Source organism: Cotesia typhae, unplaced genomic scaffold (genome assembly GCF_013202065.1).
Source record: "Cotesia typhae breed Kobodo isofemale line unplaced genomic scaffold, CoteBio_Ctyphae contig_26, whole genome shotgun sequence".
In the NCBI taxonomy this organism is placed as follows: Eukaryota; Metazoa; Arthropoda; class Insecta; order Hymenoptera; family Braconidae; genus Cotesia; species Cotesia typhae.
In genome coordinates, this window is record NW_027423732.1 from 1,416,494 (window position 1) to 1,426,234 (window position 9,741).

Below are 9,741 nucleotides of genomic sequence, written 5' to 3' on the forward strand. Positions count from 1 at the left end.
CAATGATTATTTTATGAAAATAAGTATTTTTCTATATTTATTAAAAATTCAAAAAAGTTAACAATTTTAATATAATAATATATATTAATCTTTGATAAGTTATAAAAATAATAGTCAGATGAAATAATAAAAAATAGTAAAATTTTAAATCAGTTAATACATCAACACAAAAAATTTAATTACTAATTTTTCTGAAGAAATAAAACAATACTGTCAATTATTTTTTTTCAGACATTGTAATTATATTTGTCAATAATGACTCTCAAGAATATGTACCGTACACTCTAACATAAACTTTTGACTACGAAAGGGTTCTACCTTAATGTTGAAAATTTTAAATAATTTTATGTAATTTTTTTAAGAAATTCTGTACTCATTTTGATTGAATTGTTATTACAGAAGTATGAAATAATTTTTAAATGAAAAAAAAAAAAAAAAAAAAAAAAAAAAAAAACAGTTTTATTTTTACGATTACCAAAAAATTACATAATTTGGGTGCAAAATTTAATTTTTGTTATTTTTATACTTACGGAGTATTGCAGTATCATCAACGATGTGTATATTCTTTTTTTTTATAAAATATTAAAATTTTTATCGATTATTAATAAGTCAAATTGGATTATAGTTAATTTTAAGTAAAATTTTTTATTTATTTCTTCTAAAAAATTTATAAAAATTTTCTACTCTAGAAAATTAATTACCTAGTGGGCCATCTTATCGAAACTCATGGTAGTAATAATTGTACGAGATTTCATTATTTCTTTGGTCCAGACTTGTCTAAAAAATAATTTCTTACATAACACACATATTAAATAAACTAATAATAAATAATAATATAAATTAATGAAGAAATAAACATACCCATGTATAACCATTAACGAAACATTGCAATTGTATCGGGTTGCTTTCTTCCGTGTGAACATATACAATGCATTTATACTCTATGATAACCCCTTTCGAAATCGGAGTATATTTAATTTTCTTCTTCACCCTCATAATATAATCTACTAAAATAATGTACCGCCTTTCTTCATCAACAATCTCCACCTGAGCTTTATGGATGCTGGTGTATTGACAAAAAATTTCCACTCTTCATACAAACTTTTATGCAGTTTTCTATAACTGTTTTATATTCCCCCCGCAAATCAAGATCGTACCTGGCTCTTTCGGCGAAATATTTAACATCGGGGCTATTTGGCTCAAGACTCAATTTGTAAGTAGTGTTGGATAATTCTGCGGTGACGATTCCGAGGTATGTGAAAATCCATATTTTGAACAAAAAAAATTTCTTCATTATTTTTGTTAATATTTTTAAGCGCTCGTAATTTTAATTCTGAAAATATACTACAAAAACTAAAAAAATTACTTTAATAATCGTTGACGTCATTGTCAGTGGTTCGATAAGATATCATTAATAGCCTTGTTAATTAGTAATTGAACGTATTAATTTTTACAATCAATCTTTTAAAAAAAATTGAGGTGAAGAAATAAATAATTAACAGTTTTATTATAATTAATTTTATTACTAATATTATTATCAATAATAATTATCAATTAATATTATAATTTTGTATAATCATTATAATTAAATTAAATTTAGTTTTTTTTTTCATTTTTATTTTTTATATACATAAAACAAATTGTATGTATACGTAATTATTTACAATAATTGAAACCTTCAAAAATTTATTATTAAATTTATAACTTATCTAACTTATTTAAAACAATCTATTTTGTTAAATAAATTAATTTACTTTCATTTGATCGATTTTTATCACGTATTTTTAAATTATCAATAACTCATGATCATGATGATAATTAATTAATTTAATCTTTCAACGAAATTTTTTTTATTGCACACTCTTAAACAATAATTGATTTCATTCAAGCATATTTCTTAATAATTTTGTTCACATAACAAAAGAAAAAAAAATACTTAATTTAAAATTTATTTAAATCGATTGTTTAAAATAAATTTATAAAAACCAATTTTCACCCTTAAAAACTTAATAATTATTTAGTATATAATAAAATGATTAAATCGATTAAGAAGGTTTCAATTATTTAAAGATGTGATGATTTATAGAGAAAAAAATGAATATCTTTAAAAAAAAGAATTATTAAATTAAGATAAATTAAATAGTAAAAAAAAATAGTGAGGGAAAATTTTATTATAAATAGTATTAAAAATTTAGTGAGTGGGTAGAAAAGAGGAAAAGTAAGATAAGTTGTGAGGAGAAAAGAAAAATATATAAATAAAAAATATATTCAACATTCAAAGTGATTCGTCTCCGGGCGTTGACGATGCAGAATTCCGTGATTGGATTTGACTTCTATTTGGAGAATTACTAGCAGCAACAGCAGCTTTTTGTTGTGCTGCTAAACATTGTTGGATTTGTTGTAACTAAAAAAAAAAATAATAATAATATTGTTTAATTAATTATTGCAAGTCTGAATTTTTACAAATAAAAATTAAATTTTATTTGCTAAATGCCAAGAAAAAAGAAAAAAAATGATAAACTTTGTTCTAAATGAGGTTATGAAATTTTTAGAAAATATTTTTAGATATTTTTTTTTCCAGAAAATGATATTTTGAATAAGTAGATATTTAAAAAAATTTTTTTTTCTATGATTTCATTGTTTAAAAATTAATATAAGAGATAGAAAATGATAAATTTTGTTCCAAATAAGGTTATGAAACTTGTAATTATGGTTCGCGCGCTTCATGTTACCTCTAGCGGGTTGTTTATAAACTATACTCAAACGGACAAGCATTAAACTACAAATTAATGCAATTAATGTAATAATTTACCTGTTGTTGTGATATACTGGCAACATTAATGCCCTGAGTCTGTTGATTAACTATTTGATTATTAACATTAGCACGAGCGTGCAGTGATTTAGTAAGGAGCGTATGTTTGTTTGCAGGTACAGCTTGGGAAGACGGCGTCGCTTGAGTCGCCATAAGCACTGGTTTTGATGCTTAAATATTGAGAAATAAATCCAATTAATTTCTACCGACAATAATGATAATAATCGTGTGCACAGTTGAAAAAAAAAAATAGTTACCCATTATTGGAGTTAACACCTGTTTATTACCAGATAATATCAATTGGCTAGCAGTAACTGTTTTAGCAACAGTTACCAATTGATTAGGAAGAACTGTCGATTTAACTTGATTAGCTTGTACTTGTCGTGTTAATTGATTAAGACGCGGTCTTTGTGATCCCACTAATTGTATTGCTTGTCCACCCTGGAAATTGTCACATGGTTTTAGTAAAATTTGTTTTTCATATAATAATAAAAAAAAATTAATTATTCATTAAATTTTACCTGAGAAAGTGTTACAGCACTAGTATTACGTATATTTTGATGTGTTATATTTTTTACACCTGATGGTATTATTTGAGCTGAAATACCAACTTAATATATTAATATTTCATAATTAGTCAAGATAATATGTATTTAACCAATTTAAAACTTTTACCTAAAGTTTGTCTGATTTAAGAAGAACGATAAAAAAATAAATAACTCAACTTGCACTGAGAAAAAAATTTATTTTGAAAAAAAAAAAAAAAAAAAAAAAAAAAAAAAAGGGCATTTTTGAGACAAGAAAATTAATTTGTTGAAAATTTTCAGCCATTTTATTTTTTTAGCTTAAAAAATCAAAATTTTTCTTAGTAATTTTCTTGTTAAAATAAAGTTTTTTTGATTTGGAAAATATTAATTTTAGATAAACAACTTGCAAATTTTCATCTGATTTTTTTTTTTTGTAAGTTAAAAAATTTTTTTAACTAAGAAAAATTTTGATTTTTTCAGCTAAACAATAAAATTGTTAAAATTTTTTAACAAATTAATTTGTTAGTACAACATTGCTCACATTTTTCAAGATAAATTTTTTCTCTCATGTTTTTGGATTAAATTTCTATTTTATTTTTTTTTTTATGTTTGTAATATATATATTTTTTTAAAAATGCATAAAAAAACGAACAATTACAAAAAAACTTGAATATTACAAATTTCAAAAAAATTTATAAATTTGTTTAAAACTTAATTTTTTTAATTAAGTTTAAAAAAAATTAAAAAATTTTTTTTTTTAATTTGTTCATTTTTTTATGTATTTTTCAAAAAAAAAAAAAAAATACATCAATAAAATCAAATAAAAATTTTGTTCACAAAAATAAAAATTGAAATGGTGGACCCTGCTTGTAAATATTTACCAGAAAAAAATTTTTTGAAGATATTTAATTTAATAATTTATCATCTTAAAAAAATAAAGTTTTACTACCTATTGGCAATGATAAATGAGTATTGGCAGGATTAGCTATCACAACAGTAGGATTAGATCCTGCACCTGCTGTAGTAACAGCAACAGTAGCGGCGACCATCTAAAAATAAAATAATAAAAATAATAATGATTATTGTAAAATAAAAAAAATTAAAAAAATTTTTAAAAATACTTACACTAGAAACAGTAGTACAAATATTGGTAGCCGACGAGATCGGGAGAGAAACAATGACCCCTGAGGGCGTGACTGAAGCCGTAGCAGCCGAAACATTGATAGGCATCGTAATAGGAGAACTCAAACCCGGAAAAGAAACCTGTACATTCTGCAATCCGTTGATAGTATTAGGTAGACTAGTTAAATTAACACCCTGGATAACTCCCTGCGTAGCAGCGGCCGGTGGAGGAGAGGTCATTGGACTAGCCGGTGCGCTCCCTTGACTCGTCAATCTCTCCAATAACGAGCTCGCATTGTTGATGTTCGGCACTGGATTATCAGCAGACGGAGTCCCCGCCAGGAGAGCGTGGAGTCCCGGCATCGCCAATCCCAGCGCGGAAGTGTTATCCTGAACTCTTGCCAGCCTCACAGCCGTAGCTTTAACCGGTTGCTGCTGTTTGGCAAACTGGCTCGTCAATGCAGAGCTAAAACTTACTCTAACTTGTCCCGTGGTGTTTGGCACCGTTATCACGTTACCAGTTCCCAGCATTCGCTGGGGTATCGAAGCGTTCAACGATATCCTGCGAGTCTTTTGCTGATTACAATTCGGACTGTTCAGCAGACTCAGAATAGCTGCATTGTTATTCTTCTGCTGAACCTGAACCTGGGGCACCTGCTGCTGGATCTGCGGTACCTGGACCTGGGACACCTGAGGCACCTGGATCTGCTGCTGAAGTACATTAACATTATTGTTATTAAGAACAGCAGCAGCCGCAGCGGCTTGCTGATTCTGCTGGAATTGCTGAGCAGAGTTCATCAGCGACGTCACCAGAGCGTTTATCGCCGGGTTAGAGTGTTTCTTGTACCCAACATCCTGGCTCGTTTCCCCGTGAGATGGCGCTGCCAGCGTAGCCTGCAGAACCGGAACTTTCTGGACATTGTTGACCGACTTCTGGAACACGAGAATCCCCGAGCCATTAACTTGGCTGTCATCGACGCCGTTTTGCTGTTGAACCTGAACCTGCTGCTGAACTTGAACTTGCTGGTCATCATTTATCTTAATAACTTGCCCTAAATTGTTGAGTTGTCCCTGAGCACGTGATATTATCTGCGCAGCGGCGTTCTGCGCTTGAATTTGAGCGGCTAGCGCTGCTTGGGCAGCTTGAGCTGCTTGATGGCGCTGCAACCCAGGGGTACAAGTTACCCTCGCTGGTTGTCCTGGCACGACATGTTTTATGCGAACATTTTTACGGCCTTCCTCGGTAAATATCTCGGTAAATTGCTGCATGTAATGGTTCGCTTGCACGCGGGTTCCAAGAGTGAAGCGACATGCAGAACCATTGCGCTCCCCCTCGCGGTAATCGCGATCAACGTAAAGCTCACCGAGATATTCTGAGTTTGATGGTCGCTGGAGGATCGACAGCTTTATGTGATAGACGCGGCCTTGTCCGCGTTCAGTCTCGAGGATATATTCTTCAATTAATATTGGTAAGCAGTCTTTTGTTTCACGCGGGCGCTCGTACGCTTTCGCGTATGTAAGAACATCTATCGGCGACGATGGCGGCAGTAGCGGTGGACTTATCAACTGCGGTGCGGGACAGGATGTAGAAAGTAATTGGCCACGCTTTACGCGCACACGCTGCATCAGATCTTGGATGGTTATTCCGTCATTCGCTGATGACAGTTGTTCCAGTTTTCTTTTACGATTTACGGTCACTTGAGAGAATTTCTTCGCTTGTCGCTGGAGAGTCGTGTCTGTGCAAATAGACCTTGAGGAACGGACCCGGGCAGCAGCTATTGTCGGCGCTGGGTCCGGGTCTAGGCACAAAGGGCCCTGAGTTACTTGAAGAAGACGTGACTCTAGTAGAAGACGGTCTTCGTGGCTCCAATCTCCGTCACTTGTTAGAGTTGTTATGTCGGTTAAGATGCTCTGAGTCGTTGGTTTAAGTAATACGTGATAAACCTCTGCTTTACCGTGGAATAAATTCTTACGATAGTCTCTTACTTCTGCGATTATACACCCGTCGTAGAACAGATGAGAATTTGTGTACTCCAACTGCTCTGCTAAGGATGATGGTAGTTGCCCGTTGTCGATGCATGATAGCAGTTCACCTTGTTCGTAACCCATTAGTTGGGTTTCGGCGAATGAGTTTTTATCAAAATCATTTTTATTGCTGGCAAAATAAAAAAAATTTTTTAGTTATTGGTTTATTTACTTAAATTTTCATCAGCATAACTTTTATGGATAATGTAATGATTAAAAAAAAATTAATTAAGCTGGACCACTAGCTTGAAATTTTCAAAAATCTGTCTTTTTTCCATTTAAAAAAAAAAAAAAAAAAAAATTTATTCTGGATCGATATGTAAGAAATATCTTCAAATTAAAATTTTTTTTACTTCGGATTTTGTGAAGGCTAAAATGGCTAGCAATTTTTTTTATCGCTGGATGGATACCAAGTATTAAAAATTTTATTTGGAAAAATTTAAATGTTTATTTCAAAGTGAATAAATATAATCTGAAAATTTTAGCTGCAATAGTTTTATTTAAAAAATTTTTTTCAAAATTGCTTTTTATTGACACGTATATTAGTGGTGCTAAAAGGTTTCTGTTCAATTAAAAATAATGATATTTCTTCATGTGTTGTGTAATATTGCATCGAAGATTCCATGCTGATGTTTGTTAATTAAAATGAGTTTATTACTTACTTATTTCTTACAGCTAATGAGTATCCTTTATTACCGGAATAAAGATTAACAATAAGCGTATGTAAACCTTCTCTTTGTACAAGTCTACCAAGTAGGTCACACTCATTTTCTAAATTACACTGTAACAAAAAAATTTTAATAATTTTTTAATTGTTTTTTTAAATTCTTCAATTTTAGCAATAAGTGATAGTTGTTTAAAAATTATCGCTGAAAAAAATATCAAAACCAATCCACGATAAAAATAGACTCGTTACAAAATTTTTCTTAATCTTTTAATTATGTAAATTAATTTTTCCAATCGTTGAGACTATTTTATTCCACGATTTATTTAATTAAGATATTAAAATAAAATATTAATTTTTTTTCACTTAATCACATTTTTTTTTTTTTTTTTTAAATAAATTAAGTATGAAAAATCAACAACATTAAAAATTTACTATTGATTTAATTGTTATTAATTTAAAAATTGTATCAATAATTGGTTCATAAAATTTAAGTTACTTCACATTGACCGTAAATTTTTAAACTTGAATTTTAAATAGCGCGGTAATTTTTAGTTTTTATTTAAAAGATCTTTTTTAAAATCATTAAACATAATTTAAATAATAATTCATAAATAAATATTTATTTTTAATACTTGACTTGTATTTAATTCAACAAACTAATGACTTTTGGTTACTATTGGTGTCAATGATTGGCGATCCGGGTAATTGACTTTATGAATCAAAATAAATAATCAAATTTGAAAAACGACTATTAAAAAAAAATTAATTGTTCCATTCAAACGTCCAATTAATAATGTTAAAAAAAATGTAACCTTATCCATTCCAATAATTGGAGCTTTAATTTCATATTGTGACAATTTACATTATTTTTCCTTCTTTCTTGGATTTTAAATAACAACAACTGATATAAGCTTACAACTATTAAAATTTATATAAAAAATAATTAGTAAATCAAAAGAAAAATACTTTTACTGTTGCATTTGAATTTCAACTGCTCAATTAATACTTGATAGTGAATTCATTCAGAAAACCAAGACTACATTGGTACAAACAGAATTTGTCTATTTTTTTTTAACCAGATCATCCGATTAATAGAATGAATAGCTATTAATTATTAATTATTAATTACCAAAACAGAATCAGGCGTCGCATGTGGTACTTTAGACAACTCTTCAAAATAAAGCCGCGTCAATCTAGCATGAATACTATGCTTAGAATGCCCAGCGAGACTTTTCTGCATAAATGACGTCGAGGTTTTTTCGAATCCATCTTTCAAGTTTTTCGTCACTTGGTTTATCATATCCTAAACAAATAAAATCAATTAGAAAACAATTAGTTTATGTCAATTGAGATACTAAAATTAAATATCTGGTCATTTTTAAAATTTTGTTTATAAATAAATTAGTGTAAAAAAAATTCCATAAATTGAATTATCTAAATATTATAAATGCAATTTTTTTAAATAAAAAATTTGTCAGGTGTCTTTTGATAGTATTATCGAAAATTCCCAATTTTTATCCAATTCTATAAACAGAATTTACGGTGAAAATCGAACATTGGTACACGCGGTTTTGCAACCATGCGTGCAATTGGAATTTTTGAATCAAAAATCGGGTCTAATTTGAAAATAATTTTACCTGTGCACGCTGATAGGATTCCTCAACGCCCGAGGTAGTGCCCATCATTATGGACATTTATGATAGCTCATCAAGATCATAACTCATTCATCTCATAAATAATTACCTAAAACAATGAACAACAATATTATTACTATTATTTAAACTAAATGAAAAAAGTTTGTTGAAAATATGGAGAAAATTCAGCAGAAATTTTAGGGTTACAAGTGGTCACTGAAAAACATAAATTTATAAGATAATAAATGAAAAATAAAGATTAACTGAAGACACTTACGGGAATTATTGATAACAATAAATAGTAAAACAAAATAATAATGGAGTGTTAAGATTGACAAATATATAGAATCATAACCTCTGGTTAATATTTTGTATACTCTGGTGAAAAATGAGTGTAAGAAAATTGTCTCTATTATAAATAATATATATACACAATTAATTATATTTTTAAATATACAACACACACTTGTTCACTTAATCCATAAATATTGAATCAATGCATTGTAATTATTGTTTGTTACTAATTGTACTAAAATTATTTGTGTAAAAATAATTGTTAATATTTTTTATTATTATTTTTTTAACTAAAAGTGTCATTTTTAGAGCACTATCGTAAGTAACCTATTATACAAACACCACATAAGCACAAATGTACATTTATCGGCTGAGCTCGGGACCACTCGGGCGCTTTCGAAAAACGCACATGTGTGTCGTTGTCATATGTACATGTCATGTGTGGTTATTTATGTATGTATGTACACGAGAGTTAAGATAATATATAAGATATTTTATATATATTAATTGTTATGCCTCCATCTAGTTGCGAATTGTTTTATTGACTCGAGCGTTACCTACCGTCGTTTTTTCGCCCGGGAGTATTAAAATACTCGGTTCCAGTGCGGGAAAAGGAAATTTGAATTTAAATTAATTATACTGAACGACTTGTTATTTGGT

General features: G+C 29.1%; 1 protein-coding gene across 1 annotated transcript; it reads right to left on the reverse strand.

Annotated features, from left to right (window-relative positions):
* Window positions 1–2,153: 2,153 nt before the first annotated feature.
* Window positions 2,154–9,306, reverse strand: LOC141525503 (uncharacterized). Its single transcript, XM_074240018.1, has 10 exons — window positions 9,065–9,306; window positions 8,791–8,896; window positions 8,283–8,456; window positions 7,149–7,267; window positions 4,465–6,616; window positions 4,289–4,388; window positions 3,334–3,410; window positions 3,070–3,253; window positions 2,813–2,982; window positions 2,154–2,404 (listed from the first exon to the last, which is right to left on the reverse strand). Exons 2-10 carry the CDS (start codon window positions 8,845–8,847, stop codon window positions 2,276–2,278), a joined length of 3,162 nt encoding a protein of 1,053 aa, XP_074096119.1. The 5' UTR covers window positions 8,848–8,896; window positions 9,065–9,306; the 3' UTR covers window positions 2,154–2,275.
* Between the last annotated feature and the right edge of the window lie 435 nt (window positions 9,307–9,741).

Excerpts from the sequence above, each read along its gene's own strand:
- LOC141525503 (XM_074240018.1), bottom strand. The coding sequence starts at position 8,847 with ATGTCCATAATGATGGGCACTACCTCGGGCGTTGAGGAATCCTATCAG. Across the intron at positions 8,457-8,790 it reads AATCCTATCAGCGTGCACAG|GATATGATAAACCAAGTGAC; the intron begins GTAAAATTATTT and ends TTATTTGTTTAG. Across the intron at positions 2,405-2,812 it reads CCAGTATATCACAACAACAG|TTACAACAAATCCAACAATG; the intron begins GTAAATTATTAC and ends TTTTTTTTTTAG.